The sequence below is a fragment of the Acomys minous genome (assembly GCF_964271855.1).
Source record: "Acomys minous genome assembly, chromosome: 8".
Classification (NCBI taxonomy): Eukaryota; Metazoa; Chordata; class Mammalia; order Rodentia; family Muridae; genus Acomys; species Acomys minous.
In genome coordinates, this window is record NC_140489.1 from 15,949,812 (window position 1) to 15,970,338 (window position 20,527).

Here is a 20,527-nt window from a genome sequence, read left to right on the forward strand (position 1 = left end):
TGTTAGTGATATTGTTCTTGGCGGCCATTTAACTGTATAGTAAGACCCTATTACTTAAGACACAACATGGGCTGGAGAAGATGGCTCAGTGGTTAAGAACACTAGCTGCTCTTTCAGAGGTCCTGAGTTCAATTCCCAGCAATCATACGATGCTTACAGCCATCTATAAAGGGATTTGATATCCTCTTCTGACATTCATGAAGACAGACCACTCATATACAAAAATAAATAAATAAACAAATCTTTTTTTTTAAAGACACAGCATACTTTGGTTGTAAGATATAGAGACATCAAGCCAGAACTGACATAAGAACTTCTATCCTGCTGGCTAGCTTTCATGGTGCCAGAAGGTGCAGTGTGGGTGACTAGTGGAGAGAAGTCATCAACAGAATTACCCAGTGGTTGATCTTGCATGCCACAATACAGACCTGTGAGGCATGATTTGACTACTGTGCAAAAGCAGCATGACTGTTGTAGTAGTAATGAGCTGCTTTCTGATTGGGTTTTAGCTCTGTTCCATAGAAGGGAATCGTGTCTGTTACTGTAAATCTGGTCAAAGGCTCATAGCTGGGAGACTATAGGCCTTAGGGAGGAACTTACTACAGTTATTGTGCTAGATGGACATGTCAAACTGCCTTCTAGGTATTTATGTTTATTCCTATACAGTGGTGTTGCTCTTAACTAAGAAAGATGCTTCTTTTGGCAGTAGGAAAAGTCCATGCAAGAGATTCACATCTGGTCAAAGTGCTGGAGTAAGTGCCCGCTGAGTATTCAAGCCTAAATTGAACAGCCCCAACAAGGGCTCTGTAAAAGGGAGAGCAGAAAAACTGTACAGGACAGACTATGGAGAGGCATACTGTACATGGCTGCTGTACTCATGAACTTACAGCAGCTGTGGTTACTGGAATAGGAGCAAGCCAGACAACATTCCAGCATGATAAAGGAGGGACACGTGAGCCCTAGCTGACTTGCTACTGGTAACCAATGACTGGGGGGTGGGGGAGCTAGGTCCCATGTGCATTTAGGGAGCACTAATTGGACATGGTAGTTATTTTTAAGAAGAAGAAAAGGAGGAGGGCATAAAAGCAAGACAGGGAAGCATCTGGAGGGGCTTAGTGGGAGCAAAGAGGCACTTATTTGGGATAAGTATATCAAGATGCATTATATATGTGTGTGCTTACATACACATATATGAAATGTGTACATACACATATATGAAATTGTTAATAATATTAAAATATTGTTTAAAGCCATGACTTACCTTATTAATCTTTAACGTAAGGTTTCATGGTTTATATTGCAGTTTTACGTGTGTTATTAAATTTGGATGTTATTAACAGTTACTTGTAACTTATATGTATGGCAGTGATCTGTTAAAAATGGTTAACTTTGTACCAGCAGTTAAATGTTCATAGCTAATTTGAAAGGTTATAGTAATGCAATGTCTGATTCTGGCAACTGTCAGGCAAAGTGTGCTTCTGCTTTGATAATTTCTCTCATGCTATAATTTGCAACATGTAAGTGTGAGCACGTGTCACGTGTCATCTAGGGCACGAGCAGCATGGGCATTGTAGGCATGCTCTATTATGAGATTATTCAAAACAAAGGACTCATAACTGTGACGTAAGAAAGCACAAATCCTATCTTTATGTCATGTTTACCAATTTTGGAAGTCCTAAGATAATGCTATTTTATCCTCACAAGGAAACATGGGATGGGGTGGGAAGATAAGATGGGAGGTACAAAATAATTTAACTCGGCCTTGAAAACCCATGAGAAGAAATGCTTCACCAAGTACATTATTGTCTGAGAAGTGGTTAAGTTTGTACATAGTGTGAAATAATTACAAAAGTAAGCATTGTTATACAGCATTACATATTGTAAATCAACATAATTTGATAAAAAACAAAATTACACACAATACTCACCTATGGGCATCAAATTTGTTGGTTAGTTTTCCTAAAATTTTACAGCTAACTAAACGCGACTGGACAGTTTGGGAAAGTTGTGCCTTGGAAACAAGTGGATTCAGAATCTAAAAAGAAACAACTTAGAGAATAAATGTATGAAATAGCATACATTCTTGACATAACACCAACTCCTTCAAAGAATTGTTCACATTATAAAAACTTAAGAAACATGAATTTTAATTGAGGTTCATGGTCACTCTTGGATCACTGTTTCTTGGCTAAGATACGTATGACAAATTATGTAATTAAAGCCACTTAGGAAGAGACGGGAAGTAAAGCTAATGGCTACAGTCTGCTGCACTGACCAGAATGCATATGAAGAGTACTTTTGAAAAAGACATTAAAAAAAAAAAGAAAGAAAAATACATTTTTTTAATGGAAAAAGGCAAATTGGTTACCAGATGCTCTGAACTTTACATCAAGCTTTGTATTTATTTCAAAAATGTAGAAAAAAATCTCTTCGGGAAATTCTATAATATTAACATAACAACCAAAGTCTAGTGCTATATCATGCATAGACTAGGCTCTCAAAACTCAACAGCATGGCACGCTGGAAAGAACTATGAATAGTGGTCTGTTATTCTAGTACCATCCCTTTAATTTTTAACCTTGCCATTTCTCATCCCAAGGATTCTATCAAAGGTCACATGCTAAAAACGCCAAGCACTTAGTAGCAATTGCCTCATTCATGTTTACACAGCTGCTCAAAACAGAAAGAGCACATCTCTGCATTGTGCTCAGCAGTTCAATGTGTGTGATGTCTAGATACTTGTCATCAGGTACACATTGTTATAACTGGATAATACTCTGTTGTTCTGAGAGAGTGACAATCTACCACGAGGACAAAGGCGCAGTGAAATCAGTGGAAGGTATTTCAATGAGTAACTTTTACCATGGCATGCTTGCAAAGAGATATGTACAAGAATAAAGTTCAAAGATGGCAACATTAGTTCATTAGAGGACAGATTTGCTATGTTTTTCTAGTCTGTTATTTTAATTTATAATAAAGCCTTTCAGGAGGGAAAAAATGAACCATATTGGAAATTGAAAGTCAAATAACTAACTCAACTAATTCTCTCTCTTTTTTTTTTTTCCTGAGACAGGGTTTCTCTATGTAGCCTTGGTTGTCTTGGACTTGCTTTGTAGACCAGGCTGGCCTCGAACTCACAGAGATCCACCCACCAGCCTATGTGTCTCTAAGTCCTGGGATTAAAGTCATGCACCACTATGTCCAGCTACTGCGACTAATTCTTATACAAATATGTACAAATGAAACAAGGATGGCAAAGAGATGCTATTTATCAATGGTGCTTAAATAACAGGGTCATATAATTCCTAATGAAGAAATACAACTGATCAGATATATAAAAAAATAGTCAAGAGTATAATTTGAAATTTCTAATTAAATGCAATCGTGCCTTTAGCCTATCAAATTAAACTGGAACAACATTTTTGTTGTTGATGGTGAGGCAGGGTCTTACATAACCCAGGATGAACTGGAATTCACGATGTAGCCAAGGAGGGTCTTGAGCTCCTCATCTTCCGTCCTCCACCTTCTGAGTACCAGCATTATAGGCATATGGCCCTGTGCCTGGCTAACAAAGGCTTGAAGAGCAAACCTAGTGCATTCTGGGCAAGCGCTCTACCAACTAAGCCACATCACTAGTGAGTTTTCCTACTTTAGGAAAAACTCAAGGCAACTGTATTTCACATGTTTAGTGAAGAGCTTAAGAATATATACTGTCCCCTACCAGGTGAGATGCTACAGATAAAGCACTACCTGAAAAGCAAGAGAAGCTCTACAGAGATGCCTCACTTTGGTAGTAAGATAGAAGGCTGAAAACAGCTACCAGCATTTAACAAGTAGAAGACTTTGCAACTATACACAGGAAAAGAATACTGAGTGGAAAGTGGCCATGTCCAGATTCAATATGATTATTGATGTGACATGAAAAAACACGCAGAGGCAAATCTGAAGGGTATACCTCAGAAACTCAAAAGCAGCCAACTACAAATTAGTTTTCTTCCTATATTTTCTGAATTATTTAAACTTTCTGCAATCAGCATGTGTTGCTTTTACAATGGAAAACAATCTTTTTTTTTTAATCATAAAGTGTCTTACTATTTACAAAACAAAACAAAACAGTATTACCTCATGCCGCAGGGTTTCTTTTGGCAATAATTCTATTGCAGAGAGAAGTGTTTCCAACCATGCATTGCTGACACCTAATGGACATAAATGCAACATGCTCGGTTAAACATCCCAGGTACAAATGCACCCTCAACTCATCCATCAACACATGTTGTTAAAGAGTAAGAATGTTATTACTATATTCTAAGGCATTTTCTACAGTTTTTATCTTGACTAACTTTAGAAAATTTAAACACTGAAAAATAAGTTGAGAGAGATAACTTTAACCCAATATGTGCTATCCTCACTGTATGATGGTCCCATGAGCATAAATGTAAAGGAAGGCATCTAAGAAAAGGAAAACCCTGGATGCACTGCTGGGTTCTCACCCCAGAGGTCTTCCTTAGAGGGACACCAGCTCTTTTCGTCAGACCCACAGATGTCAGGTGAACCACAACCCCTTGGCAGGTAGGATATAAACAAGGCTGTCTAAGCACGCTGGGCCCTGACCTGTGTCCCTGTGCTCCAGGTGCAGGAGAATGACTTGCAGGAAGGAGTGTGCAAAGGTGTGGACTGACATTGACTCTTCCTGCAGAATGGTCAGAAATGACACTGCAGCCGTTAGCTGCATTTCCACGCTTGCAACATGCAGGACTTCCTGTGTGATCAGAAAGAATTTGCTGTTTACAGAGATGAGAGTCAGACGTGTAATGTCAAAGTTATAGAAAGCAAACGGTCATACTCCACAAATCACTAAATACAACCTTTAATGATATACACCTCTTATTACTTTAAGAGAACCATATTAATCTATTCCTATTATTTAACTCATTATATGATGTTTCTTACGAAATATTAAATGTTTTAAGAGTTTATACAATAAACAACATTTTCATGCTTTACTGGATGAAAATGATAAATCATGTGTAAACCTTTAAAGAACGGAGTAGGTGTTTTGATGGGTTTGAACTTTTACATTGCTAATGGTAATATACAGATGTCATCCTACTGAGCAGAATAATATCAGAGCTCAATCACATGTATTTTCATTTCCTGTGTTTCTGTTTCAAAAATAAGTACCATAAGGGCTGGAGAGATGACTCCCTGGTTAAGAGCTTGGACTGCTTTGGCAGAGGACCCGAGTTCAATACCCAGCACCCAGGTTAGTCAGCCCTCAACTGCCTGTGACTGCAGCTCCATGAATCCAGTGACCCCCTCTTGCCTTTGCATATGTACAGATAGACACACAGCAACACATAATTAAAAATAGAAAAAAACTAAAATAAATGAATAAACATTATACATTCCAATATAAAAAGGGAAACACTTAAGTTATGCAAATGACCAGGTGTGGTGGTGCACACCTTTAATCCCAACACTTTGGAGGCAGAGGCAGGGGGATCTCTGTGAGTTCCAGGCCAGCCTGGTCTACATAGGGAGTTCAGGCCAGCCAGAGCAACACAGTGAGACTCTGTCTCAAAAAAAAAGGAGGAGGGTGGAATTCTCTCTTTTTTTTTTTCTTTTTGAAGAGAGAACAAATTACCTTGAAGTAAACAATGTAAAGCAGTTTCTTAAATATAGGAATGTTTCTAAACAATAAACTACACTCGTATCATTTAAAGAATTTGAACATGCATAATCTAATTTAAAGCCTACACTGGAATACAAACCTTAAATACATCAAAAGCTCAAAAAATAACCTAAACAAGCTTCTTCAAATATCAAGATAACTGTAGTTCTCTAGAAGCCTATCAGTTTTAGGGATGTATGTACTATGTGAAAGCAGAGCAGAACTTGTTTGCTCAATTACAGAAATAGTGAGAATTTCCTTTACATGTCAGTTTTGTGACTGGCAGAGCAAAGTTATCAGAACATCATGATTACTGTCATAAAGTTTCATTTTTGTGATCTTCAGAAAACTAGCATTTCTGGCACTACTTCCTTATATAATAAAAGTCAATTACAATCCGATCATCATATAAATTTAAACATTTAAACAGCTTTTATTTGTACAATTTACCAACTTACTGTGAAAATGACCATTTAAATGATGACCACTCTAGTTCCAGTATCTTTCTCTACATTACCCTTGAGTTCGTAGAAGGAACAGCACGTTGCCCACATCATCACTGGTCTCTTCCTAAAACAGAAGTTCTCAACCTAGGGTCCCAACCCCTTCGAGGGTCAAAGGACCCTTTCACAGGAGTCACCTAAGGCCATTGGAAATATCAGGTGTTTACATCAGTAGCAAAATTATAGCTATGAAGCAGCAAGAAAAATAATGTTATGGTTGGGGTCTCCACAACATGAAGAAATGTATTTAAGGGTTGCCGCGTCAAGAAGGTTGAGAAGCACTGCTCTAGAATGTCAGCATGCCACTGTTTTGGTGACTTCCAGGATCTGCTCACAATCCTCCTTTGCCCAGATATCCACATGGTGGCTCCCTGATCTATCTCCCTGCCCCCATCCCAGCTCCACCCCTCTCTCTCCCACCCTCCCTCCTGCTGGTTTTTGGGTTTTGGTTTTTCGGAGACAGTGTATCTCTTTGTAGCCTTAGCTGTCCTGGACTCACTTTGTAGACCAGGCTGGCCTTGAACTCAACAGCGATCTGCCTGCCTCCGTCTCCCTAAGTGCTGGGATTACAAGTGTGTGCCACCAAGCCCGGCTTCCCTGACCTCTCTTAAGCCCGGACTCTGATACCATTTTTAAAATAAATCTTTCCTGACAGTCATACTTTAAACTACTTCAAAAATAAATGTTGCCGGGCATGGTGGTGCACACCTTTAATCCCAGCACTCGGGAGACAGAGGCAGACAGATCACTGTGAGTTCAAGGCCAGCCTGGTCTACTAAGCGAATCCAGGACAGTCAAGGCTACACAGAGAGATTCTGTCTTGAAAAAGCAAAACAAATAAATAAATAAATAAATGTTATGCACTCTACTCCTCAAAAGAACACACTTATGGATATGCAAATGTCATGTTCTCTGACGCGCACGCGCGCGCACACACACACACACACACACACACACACACACACACACACACACGAGTTCACCAGCCCCTGGAGAGGCTTAAGCCATCACCCAACATGCAGCAGAGCCTTATGGTCTATCTCATTCAAATAGAGTATTCTGTTTTTTAGGACATTGAGAACTTTTGTCTCTTCGTCCATTTTAACTCTGAGCACGCAGCAAACATTCAGGATAGAACTTTCTGCTCTTAGTGTTCTCTTTCTTATGTACTTTCAACAGCTCCTAAAAGGTGGTGTCAAGAAATTTTGGGGGCGGTCCTAAAGATCAGGGATTGGCAGAATCAGACGCAAGGCAAGGCCAAACATAGTTGCACGTTCTCAATTCTCCTTCAGTTGTGTCCTCACAAAGCTGTTCCTGCTATGCTCTAAGCCAGCACCTGGCACCACGGTTTAGATACTGTGTCCACACTACTTGCTTCCTTTGGTGCAGTCACACAGTTGCAGGCCATCAAAGCAGCATACCTAACACTCTCGCAGAAGGAACAGCAGAGCCCTGAAGGGCTTCGGTGCCGGCCACTGAGCTAGCGCCCTACAGCCCATGGCCTGCTATGGACCACAGCACTTCAGTGTACTGACTTCTTCCTCACAGATCCTGCATGTCTATGCACCATTGGAGACACATCTCACACAATAACTCTAAGCTCATGGGCCAGTGTGGGAAATCTCACAGTAGACTTTGCTGTGGCAAATGTTTATGCAATATGGTTAATTCCCATAAGACCCTGCTTACTTGTGTAGCTGGTTTTGCTTTGTTAAAAACTTTGCAATATATACATATATATATTGCATACATATATATAATATATATACACACATACAAATGTGATTATGTACTTTTTTTTCCATCTAACCATCAATTGTGTAGCTTAAGAGTCTTTTGCTGAGAGAAAAAGAAAAGGCATGATAAGGCAGAAGATATAATTAGTCTCTGAAACCAAATTTAGGATCTGGAGAATACATTTTAAAAAACAAACTGATGTGACCAATATACAAACTTACAGGTTTCAAAGCACAGCTTTTATTTAGAACAGAAAGAACTTTACAAATATATATATACTCAAATAAATTGTGAGATGTACGCTCCAGTTCACATGGGTCTGTTGTTTTAAGTTCCAAGACTGTTTTTTGGCCCCTAAAGCCACTAAATCCTAGGTCTGCACAAAGGCAAACTTCATATAAAGAAGAACAAGAAGAGCTTCTGGCTTTGTCTTCTTACTGTATGGCTTAGTCTTGACTCCACAGCATCAATTTGCCCCAACTATTTGCATTTAATTTTTTAAGAATCCTCAAGTCTGATCAGGATTTAGGTTTTTCTCTTGTTATGCTGACTTCAACATCTGGCACTCACCACTGTTAAGAAATCAGCACAGACTAAGTGATTTCATCACTGCTTTAAAAAAAAAAACAATTAAATTTTAAACATATTTTTTCAGAAACATAATATAGTAAATTTCATACTTACCAATAAGTGTTTTCTTCCATAGAGTCATACCCTCTGGAGAAGCACATATGAACTCCATACTCTTAGTATAAATAAGTGTGCATCCTCGTGGACCTTGGAAGACACTGAAAAGCAAATTCCTCCATTTGCTTAAGTGTGTGCCTGAAGGCCAGTTACCGTTCTTAGTATGTACTACCATTGGCAGGCAGCCCAGCCTACACTCTTCAAAAACGAAATGAGATACTGCATCAAGAAGATCGTGGGACACTCCAAAGTGTTTAAGATTAATTCTATTAGCCGGGTGTGATTGCGCATGCCTTTAATCCCAGCACGCAGTGAAAGGGAAAATTTTTAATTAGCATTAAAGCAACCAGAACAGCAGAGCTCTCTAACTCATAAGTGCAGGTCGACAGGTATGCTAGCCCAAGGTCCCAGATGATAAGTCACAAAGAATGCGGAGATAGGAGACAAAGGCCTATTAAATGTTCCAGGGACCGGCTGGCCGTAAAAGATAGGGAGGATACACAAAGACAAATTCCTGAGAGAAACAGGTACCGGACATGGTCAAGTGAGTAATGAGCCAAGACCCCTCATCCGATCTTATGGTGTCTGCTTAATCCCCGCCTTGAGGCCCGCACACAATGTTCCAGGTTTGAGTTTAACCAGATGTGTCATTAGCTCAGATAAACATCTACCCTCGGGTTCCAAGAAAGACAGGAACCAAGGACTGTACCCATGTGATTAAGTCTGAGCTTACCCCAGATCTGCCTATGCAATTTGCTGATGTTCAAATGTTTTAAAACAACCAATCGTGTGTGGCCTCGCCAAAACTTCCCACTCCCCCCGACCCTTGCCCATATAAACCCCTAACCCCTGGGCTTCTGGGTCGACCTCTCTGTCTCCTGCGTGTCGACCCGGAGCTCCGCAAATAAACTGCCTCATGTGTTTACAGCAAGACGGTCGTTTGTGTGTCTTTGGGTGCGCGCCATCCCGAGGCTTGAGTGAGGGTCTCCCTTTGGGGATCTTTCAGCAGGAGGCAGAGGCAGGCCGACTGCTGTCAGTTCGAGGCCAGCCTCGTCTACAAAGTGAGTCCAGGACAGCCAAGGCTACACGGAAAGATCCTGTCTCGAAAAACAAAAACAAACAAAACAAAAAATATGTTGTGGGAAAGGGGATAGAAAAACAAACAAAAAATTAATTCTATTGAGGGAAGGAAAGAGTGCTCGGCCCATCTGAAGTCCACTCTAGTTAGTCTAGTTAGTATTTCATACAACAGTGTGCTGCCTCTCTTGTAGAGAGGGAGAAAGTAGGCTCCACTGAGCCTGCATTACACCCGTCAGAAAATCACACGAAGTGCAACAGAGAAAGGCATCTTGTAACTACTGGCTTATCCCTAATGAGCAAATATCCCAGATTCCGAAGTTCTAACATTACTAAGTAAAACTGAAAGGTACATTAATCACTGACTGTTTTTAACTTAGATAACAGGAACTTAAGTATTGGGGGGAATTAAGGGAAATTAACATGGAAGTTTTCAGTAATTAACAGCGGGTGGCAGCTTTTTTATTACATAATTGTAACATTTACAAGACTAAGTGTGAGCTGCAGGTAAACAGTTGGAGGTGCCAACTCTAGGATGCCTGTAACACCTGGCTCCCATCCCTCATTGTCTTCCTCATCGCATACCAAAGGAGAGAACAGGAAGGAGAGCTGGCTAAGCCCAGCATGGAGGGGCGGGGTGCAGAGAGGAAACACACTGCAGACACTACGCCAGGATAACAGAGACGCAGGCCGCTTCAGTTACTAAGTGGGAGGCTGATTAGGATGTACACAAACAACATCTTAAGAACCTTTCTGTGACAGGAATAGCAAATGGTCACTATTACACTAATGGAAATGGGTGAAAAAAATCCAGCTACGCAAAAACCCAAGGTCACTAAAAAAAGGACAAAGAGGAGGAAAAGCAAGGTTTTAAAACTGCACTTTCAACATTTTTGTAAGTCTTTTTAATAACATTAGAATCATAACTTTTATAGTTTCAATTTAAATATACAGTAGCAATTTAACACTTTGCAAAGAACGTATTCATGAAAGAAATATGTACTAAGTAGATTTGGAACCATTTTAAATAATCCATATAGTATGTAGTTAGTTAAATATTTTGTGGGAAAAACAATAAACTTTTCTTTAGCAAACAGTAGTAACGGAAAATCTAGTGGTTTCTATAAGCAAATGGAAATAGCGTTTTCCTAACAGTCATTATTTTTCCTAACCTAAACTCAAAATGGGACGGACACACACTCATACATTCAAAAAGCATCTCACATAAGAAAAATTAACTAAAAGTCTCATAATGCTGGTTGGGCAGCCTAGCATCTGGGAGGTAGAGGCTCCAAAACCCAGACCACAAATAAAACCACCACAAAACAAACAAAAACAGCTGATTTTGGGCTGGAGAGATGGCTCAGCAGTTAAGAACACTGACTGTGCTTCCAGAGGACCTGAGTTCAATTCCCAGCAACCACATGGTGGCTCACAACCATCTACAAATGTGATCTAATGTCCTCTTCTGGCCTGCAGGTAGGTGTACATGCAGACAGAGCACTGTATACAGAATAAAAAATAAATAAATCTTTAAAAAATAAAACAGCTGATCTTGGTGGAGGCAGAGGGGTTGGAGGTCATCTCCAGCTATACCAAGTGAAGGCCAGCCAGGGGCACATAGCCCCCTCAAAAAATAAGAAAGTTGAAAGCAAGCATTTGCAGATTGGAGAGTCAGATGTGGCCCTGTTTCTTATGTTTACAAATATGAAAATGATAAGACGTCAGATATTAGGATATTATGAAGTTTATTAAATGAGTGTTAGGAAAAGGAAAGAGAAAGGGGTACCCCAGAGAAAGAGAGAGAGAGAGAGAGAGAGAGAGAGAGAGACAGACAGACAGACAGACAGACAGACAGACAGACAGACAGAGGGACAGAGACAGAGACAGAGGATGAGAGGGGAAGAGAGAGGAGGAGTCAGAGGGAGGGGTGAGGTAGGACTGGCTTTTTATATTAGCCCTGGGCAGGGCCGCGCCCCCATGGCAGGTAGGCAATGGCATCACAGGTAGGCAGTAGGCAGACTGACACAGAATCCTAACACTGTGGGGTCTGCAGGAAGCCCTCCCTAAGTATTCACGAATCCTCTGGAGTCTGGTTCATTGTGTTCCGTGCCATCTCCACCTTGGTACCTAGAACCCAGGTAGAGACCTAGAGCCTCCTCAGGGCTTGCAGGGCTGCAGGGAGGGGGTGCCCCAGTGTCTTGGAGGACTTCTGCCAGGCCCTGCGTTCCCAGCCGCAGTAAATATGAGAAGCCAGGAGGATGCCTCTCTGGATGCAGGTGTGACGGTGACCATGTTTAGAGGATAATGTTGGCATATTTTTAAACTATTTTTATTTTGGATTCCTTAAATCTTTCTCCCTACTCCTCCCCAATCCCTTCCAATACCCCAGCACCAGTTAGGAGAGAAAGGTTAGTGGGGAGAGAGGGTGTAGTTTTCCTTGGCTACTTCCTGCTGTTTAGAGTTGTCAGGTTCCTTGAGGCAAGTCCAATCCTTGTTTCAAGATATTTCCAACTTCTTGTCACACTGCATCAACAGCAACCAGGAGCAGCAGAGGGGAACACCAGCAGCCTTCTTCTTTCTGGGAGCCCCCAGTCTCTCTCTGGGTCTGGCTTTTGTCCCCATTGACAAAAACCACGCCCCCACAGGAGGTAGTTCACAGCTGACAAAGATCACATGCCCTCTCAGGAGTCAATTACCAGCTGTGGACAAACTGGAGCAGCCCCCACATCCCACACCTGGGATTAAAACAAAAATGTTTACCTAGAAACCAAAACTTGCACGTTTTCCCCTTTCTGATTTTCATTTAATATGAATGAGCTTGCTGCTGTTTTTTATAACTTGATAACTCTGGGCTGCTCCTGGCTGGAATAGTTTGCACTTTTTGCTGTTGAGCCTTGAACGAGGACTCCAAAGGTGCTTTCTAATGGCAAGAGGTTACCTCATATGTCCCTCTTGGACATACATTCACTAGTCAATAATCCCTTTTATCATAGCGTTCACAAACTCTGGGAAACTTAAACATTCTTGCCAATAACCCAGTATTGCCAGAAATGGTTTTTTCGCATCTCTTGTGGAACATACTATATTTCTCAGATTTAACGCACTGGCCATTTTGAGCTCTGAGGCTTTTAGCAGTTTGATCAGTTTTTCAAATTATCGAATTTACCGCAATTGCGACACCAAGCATTTTGATATCTGAGGCTTTCAGTGGCTACTGGGAGAGTTAGTGGTGGTAATTTCGTAACCCTAGGCTGTTCCTCTGGCAGCTCGGTCTGTTCAAGGTTAATCTTTTTTCTTGAAATGGACTCTCTCTCTTTAACCCTTTCGCCCTGTAAGGCCTTCTGCTCCTCCTGGCTTCCTAGCCTGCCCAGGGGCTGTGGGAGCTTAACACTGAAAGTACAAGGAGCAAGGCAGGGTGGCAACTGAGGGAAACTCTGGCTATCAGTTACCAGGTGTTCTCCCTTTACTAATAGTGTTTTTTTTTTCCAGGCGCTTCAACCTCTACCAGCAAAACTCTCTAGGTGTACAGCTAACTCTGCAGTCCTTTCCAAAAGGAATTTAGTGACACTTCTGGTTTTCCTATTTCATCCACTCACTCACAACTTTTTCAATTGTTCAATCACTCTCCCAACCTTTTTAAAAACAGAATGCAAGAAGAAAATAAAGCAAAACCAGAGAATCCTCTCTGGGTGTAAAGCAGGAGAGAACCCAGCGGCAAGAGCTGCAGGGAACCTTTTGCTCATATCCTAAAACAGTATATTCATTTCTCCATACCTGCTTTCTTCTCTACAGCATTAGAACCCAGATTTTCCATTAGTCCAAGCCCTGTGTCTTGGCACCATATGATGATGTTATTTTTATAAAACAGTGTTGTTTCTCTTAGCTTATTTCTTAACTCAGCTATCACACAAATAATTGAGACTCTGCTATACTACAAGGCTTCACAACACAATCTGAGTAGTTTCTGTTCTTAACCTTCTATGCGATCTTGTCTTACTCCCAGCAGTCCTTGCACACTGTAGCTGTCAGGATTCTGCCTCAGTCCGCCTACCTGCAATGCCATTGCTTACCTGCCACAGGGGTGTGGCCCTGCGCAGGGCCATATACAACCATCCACGGGGCTCCTCTTTTACCCCTCTCTCTCTTCCTCTCCCTCCTTCTCCCTCTCTCCCCCCACCTCTCTCTCTCTCTCTCTCTCTCTCTCTCTCTCTCTCTCTCTCTCTCTCTCTCTCTCTCTCCCTTTCCTCTTCCCTCACACTCATTTAATAAACCTCATATAACATAATATCTGGTGCCTTTATCTTATTTTTATATATAAAAGTAGCTTTCCTCAGCTCCAGCTCCTTCCCCTGATCTTCCTTCCACTCTACCTGTGGCTGAATCCCCTGCTCAATCTCCAACTTCCTCTTCTAACTCCTTCTCCCCTGGATGGCAGGAAGTCCAGCCCTATTCTCTCCCCTGATCACTGATTGGCTGTAAGGTACTTTATTGACATATGGGGGGACAATTGGGGAGCAGAGTTTACACAATAGTTAGACCTTAAATTCTCAGAACAAAGCTTACAACCAGACATGGGGGACACAGAAATCAGCATTTAAACTACACAATAACCTTATGCCTACAGGATAAATTTAGTGTGCTAAGCTTGTAAAAAACAAAATTGTTTATATAAGCCATGAAGAAGTTGCTCCTACTTTGAACACACTTTGTCAGCTGGCTCAAGATGAACCACTTTCTGGTGCAATTTGACTATTCTTTTACAAATTAATGATTATTCAAAATATCTCACTGCCTCAGCTATTCTTACATGGTAATGGGCCACAAAATTAAACAGGCTAACTGCTAAGTTCCAATTTTGCATGAAACACTTGCTTTCTTGGATGGCCAAGGCACCTGCTGGACATCTGTTACAAAATCAAGTCTTGCTGGGCAGTGGTGGAGCATGCCTTTAATCCCAGCACTTGGGAGGCAGAGACAGGCAGATCGCTGTGAGTTCAAGGCCAGCCTGGTCTACAAAGTGAATTCCAGAACAGTCAAGGCTACACAGAGAAAACCTGTCTCAAAAAACAAACAAAACAAAACAAAACAAAAAAATCAAGTCTTGCCTGCCCTCAGACTGGATATGAGTTAATATGGCTCCCCAAAATTAAAACTATGGGTTTGCCTTTATAATGCTTTGGCTAATAGTAGCCAGGCCTTGCCTAGAAAACCCTCTCTCGTTTGGTCCTGGCCAGTCAGTCTCTTTTTAGTAAAAATACTGTAATTTGCAAAAGGCAAAACTTGCATTAGCCTGGTGAACCTTTGAATGACCCCAGACCCACCACACAGGCAGGGGCAGTAAAAAACCTTGGAAGAGTAGAACAGCAGGCTGCGTCAGGTAGGTCAGGACACGTGCTAGCAGATGTGCGTTTCTGCAAATGTCTGTGCTAATGGAACCAAGTCTCTACTTGCTCCTTCAGGTTGAGTCTGAAGGCCAGGACCTTACAGGCCTCCAGGTCAGGGTAGGGCTCCATCTTGAGGTACTGCTCCCTGCTGTGCCTGTTCTGCTGATGAGCCAGGATACAGCAGGGTGGGAAATGCTGAGGCACCTCCATCTTCACTCTAGCTCAGGGTGAGGACTCTGGGTAGTTGGGCAAAATCAAGGATCTGGATCTCTACCTTCAAAGGTCTCCTGCTGTTCAAAGACATTTGAATACTCAAGAAATAGCTAATCACATTCAAGGTTTATGCTGAGTGCTTGAGACTCAGCAATCAAGCAAGGCCAGCAGGGTACCTTACATTCTGATAACACTGCTAATTCTGTTATTAAAATTGTGCTAAGAGCTAAGGATGAGAAGTTCAAGACACCATGGGAGCCCTGAAGGTGATATCTGAAGAGTCAGAAAAAGTTTCCCTGAGAAGTAACATGTACAAAAAGAAAAGAAACCCTACTCAGAGTTTGGGGCAGGAGGCAGGAATGCAAGAAGCTTAGGAAAATAGCAGTCCCTGCCTCCAGCACCGGGGAGTGTGGAGAAACTTGCTGAATAGGAAGCCTGACAAAGCAACGTGTATGCCTGGAGCACAGGGGCTGGCTTGCTTCAGCAGTGAACAGGCAGCTCCATAAGGCAACGCCTCAGAGCTTTGAACACACAGATACACAGTTCTAAACGCTTCGGAAGGTCCTGCCTAGTGAGAGTTGAACTGGAATCTGAAGTGAGAAGCAGCATCACCACAAGAGGGGAGCGTGGACTAGGGCAACCTTGAAAAGCCACTGTGCTTACCAGAGCAAACCATCAAAACCTCTGGGTGCAGTGTGGCTGCTCAAAGTATTTATGGAATAAAATAAACAAGACTACACCAGGAGGAAGTCGTGCAAGAACCAAAGGTATCTGGATAATTCTTAAGCCAGGAGAATGCTGAAACACCTTAGGATAGAGGACAGTGAAGGAAGCCCAGGTGTTGGGAGAAATGCCATGAGCGGGCGGCAAGATGCCGCAGAGGGTTAAGGTGCTTGCAGCCAAGCCTGATGATTTGTGTTTATTCCCCAATACCCACATGGCAGAAGGAGAGAGGCAACTCTTGCCAGTTTGTCCCCCTCCTCCCTTTCTCCTTCTCACACTCAAACCATGAAATACATCTAAACACACACACATAATAAAAATAAATAAATAAATGTCAAACAACAAAAAGAAACATCATGCGCTAAGTTTTCCGTCTGCAGACTTTGAAATGCCTTTGAGACATAAACAGATATCCCAAACAATACTCTCTCTATATAAATTTCATCTTTTTAAGTGTCCTAGTTAGTTTTTTATCCATTTGATACAAGCTGGAACTATCTGGGAAAAGGACCTTTGGTTGACAAAATGCCTTCATCAAATTACCTGTAGGCAAACCTGTAGGCGTATTCCTGATTAATGATTGATATGGGAGGGATCAACTCATGGGAGGTGACACCACCTCTGGGCAAGTGGCCCCCCTAGCTGGTATAACAAAACAGGCTGAGCAAGCCATAGGAAGCAAGCTAGTAAGCAGTGCTCCTCCATGGTTTCTGCTTTAGTTCCTACCTCCAAGTTCCTGCCTAGGCTTCCCTCAATGAACTGTGACCCAACATACAAAAGACAAATAAATCCTTTCCTCCCAGGGTGCTTTTGGTCATGGCATTTTATCACAGCAATAGAAAACCAAAGTGGGACAGTAAGTGAATTCATACAGATATTTAAAGGCACAGATTTATGAGATTCCCTAAAAAGAAAAGAGTGGGTAACTGCCACTATAAACACAATTTCACCTAAAAAAAAAAAAAAAAAAGGAGTTTAGGAACACAGTGTTGAGATGGAGAGATAACTCAATGGTTAAAATCCCTAGGTGTTCTTTCAAAGGACCCAGGTTCAATTCCCAGCACCCACATGGTGGCTGAGAACCACCTGTAACTTCATTTCCAGGGAGAATCTGATACCCTTCTCTGACCTCTGAGAGCACCAAGCACCTGGTATACATACTTGCTGGCATGACAATCATACACATAAATAAGTAAATCTAAAAAAGTAAATAAAGCCAATGTTTACATGAGGAGATCTGTCACAAATCTTTGTCAGAATATTCATTATAGGCTCTGGAGTGTTCATAACATATCATTAGAAAATAATTAAATGGCCTGTGTGAGTACAAGGGGAATTACAGGAATAGTAGAAAGAGGGAGAGATGCATGCCTAAAACCTATGCAACTGCATAAACAAAACCTTTAAAGTGAACAGACTGTGATGGCCCCACAGTTAAGTGTGCATACTGATCTTGCAGAGAACACATCTGGTTCCCAGCTCTCATATCAGGAAGCTACCTGTAAGTTCATTTCCAGGGGCTCTAACCCCTTGGGTCTCCTCACGCACCTACACACACATGCACATACCTACCTACATACAAACATAAATAAACCTCAGTGTTGACATTCTGACAATAAAGCAAGGAGAAATAAAGAGAACTTCCTCTTTTGGTAAGGGTATATGGGGTAATTCTCATCAATAAAAGATATAAAAACTGTCTCCGTGAAAACACATAGAAATTACTAAGGTAGTGAAAAGTTAGCCACTGGACCCCAAGAAACCAAGCAAATACAGAAAAGCAAGCAGGTAATTTTCAATGTGCTTCTCCTCTTCCATGGTGGCTGATTCTAGATGGGGCTCGCGAGAGGCGGCAGGCAGCTTAAGAGACTGAGGCTGCTCAGGCAGGCTTTGAGGCCCTGGGAGCTCCTGCAATTGGAGAAGAACTCCAGATGTTCTGGCTCAGAGCTTCAGGGGGCTGCCTCCATTACCTGTGATGGTGCAGAACATTAGGGCAGAGCTGGTGGAGTAGCTGAAAAAGGGGGTCAGCTCAACGCTGCTTACTTGTGAGTGACAGAAAGGAGAGTAGAGGGAGTTAGTGTCTAAGTTCCCTCAGAGACTGAAACATTCTATCCTGCTGGGATGCTCCTTAAGCAGGAAGGGAAATAACTCAAAATAGCTTCAGGAAGTTCCTGAGACTGACCAGAAACACTAGGCCCTCCCTCCCTGAGTGAACAATTAAGCTGCAAGACTCTCAGGCAAGTGAAACCACAAAGAAACTCTGGGGCTAAACAAGCCTCCTGAGAGAAGCAGAAACTAGCCAAGATGCCTGGAGAAGTTTAGAGCAGAGTTACAGGGAAAGGTCATTCTCCAGCCTGCTGAACTGCCTGCAAGCTGTCAAGTGTGTTCCAGGTCTCCCAGCTTTGGAAATGCAGCAGCTGTCTTTGAGTCATTTCTGCTCTTGTAAGGAACCCCAATAAAACTCACTGGTTCATCAAGTTGGAGTTTGGTGGTGCCCTACTTTGTTCTGCCATGGCCTCCCTGTCTGAGATGAGTAGAAATTTGTACTGCACCTACCCCAGGAATAGTTTTGTCACAAAAGTAAGTGCCTAATCTTACTGTATCTTGTTATGCCCTATTGGGTAGTGGGTAGAATTGGGAGGAATGGAGACAGGGAAAACTGTGGTTGAGATGTATGAGAGAAGAAAAAAGAATTACAACAGATTTCTAATAATATTTAAATGGATTGTAAAAGATTTACGAAAGTTAAGTAGAATTTCCAGACCAGAAAAATTCAGTAACCAAAATTAAAATTAGGTTAGACACATACCAGTGACCTGGACAATGGGTCAAGACTAAAAACTCAACATAAATCACAAAGAGAAAAAATGACAGAAAAGGTAAAAGGCAAACAAACAAACAAACAAACAAACAAAACCTAAGGAAAAGTCTAATCGCATGAGAAATGGGAAATCTGGAAGGGATGAAGTAGAAGTGCATTTGGAAAAATGATAGCTCAGAATTTTCCAACACTGGCAACACAAAATATAAGCCACAAATTAGAGAAGTCATATGTGTGCCCAAAAGAAAAAAAAAAACCTGCTAGTAAGCACTCTAGAATCCTGTACCAAATGAAACATGTTTAGAATGAGCCTGTAGGCCAGGTATGGTGGTGCTCACCTATGATACCAGCACCAGGGAACCTCAAATACAGAACTCCAAGTTCAAGGCCAGCCTAGAATACACAGACACACCCTATCCCATAAAAGCTCTGCTGCTGCAGCCTATTATCCATCCCCTGTGGGTGGGATTGTCAGTTGTTTCCAGCATCAGCTGCAAAGAACTAACCATGAACATTGATGCCTTCATGGCCACATCCCTATGTGTCAGTCTCAATCCATACAAGGGAAAAGGCTGAGTAATATAGTAAGTATATCTTTGAATTTCTGAGAAGCTCAGTCTTCCCATGTGGTCTGTCACTTCACAGTCCCACCAGCAGTGCATTTCTAACCCAAAGTTCAATTTCTGCCTGTGTTCCTCTACGTATTAATTCTTTCTCCTTTCTTTCTGGCTGCTCTCAAGGCTGTCCTATTTTCCCTTATTTTCAGCAGCTGCATCACCATGTCCCTGGGAGAGAGAGAGAGAGAGAGAGAGAGAGAGAGAGAGAGAGAGAGAGAGAGAGAGAGAGAGAGTGTGTCTTGTTCATGAAGATGTGCATTTGTGTGTGCTTATCCTGTTTGGTGTTCTTATGGCTATGGGCCTGTGGCTTCTTGTCTTTCACTAATTTCAGAAAAGTCTTAGCCATTACCTTTCCGTTTTCTCTTTCTGAGACTCAACCTGTATCCTAGATCACTTTATCTCAGTCTCAAAACCAGTGAGGTTCTCTGCCACCTCTGCACTCTTTTTGTTGTCTTTGAAGCTGGCTTGGATAACGTCTATCTTCACGTTCGCCGATTCCCCAGTTGTGTTCAAATTGCCAATAAAAACATGCTTCATGCCTGGCATTATTCCTTACTTCTAGCTCTTGTTTGTTTGCTTGTTTGCTTGTTTGTTTGTTTGTTTTTCAAGACAGGGTTTCTCTGTGTAGCCTTGGCTGTCCTGGAACTCACTCTGTAGACCAGGCTGGCCTCAAACTCAGAGATCCACCTGCCTCTGCCTCCCGAGTGCTGGGACTAAAACCGTGCGCCACCACTGCCCCAGTGCCACCTCTCTGTTGAAATCCTATATATTCATGCATATCATTTTCCACCAGATTTTCTAGCAAGTTAATCATAGTTGTTTAATTTACCTATCTCATATTTCTTGGGTCAGCACTGATATGTGGTCATTTCTGCCTCCCCCCATTATTTTGGAGGTTAACAATTTTTTATTCAATACTAGATAGTCACTGAAGACAGAGGTAACATCTCTGAAATGAGTATGCCTCCTCTGCAAGGTTATGGGGGTGGGGGGAATAAATCTACTTGGTATCTCACCTGGGTTTAAGTTTTATTGTTGCTATGGCAACCTCTATGGCAGCACTGGTTTTAGATTCCTCAACAGTGGACCAC

General features: G+C 41.9%; 1 protein-coding gene across 3 annotated transcripts in view; it reads right to left on the bottom strand.

Moving 5' to 3' along the window:
• PPP4R4 (protein phosphatase 4 regulatory subunit 4) overlaps positions 1-20,527 on the bottom strand; it is a 90,542-nt gene that overhangs the window by 33,740 nt on the left and 36,275 nt on the right. For all 3 annotated transcript variants that reach the window (XM_084793336.1, XM_084793335.1, XM_084793337.1), the window contains 3 exons: positions 4,612-4,759; positions 4,123-4,196; positions 1,929-2,035 (listed from right to left, as the gene is read on the bottom strand). In XM_084793336.1, the coding sequence (XP_084649462.1) occupies positions 1,929-2,035; positions 4,123-4,196; positions 4,612-4,759 (329 nt within the window). The remainder of the gene's footprint in view (positions 1-1,928; positions 2,036-4,122; positions 4,197-4,611; positions 4,760-20,527) is intronic.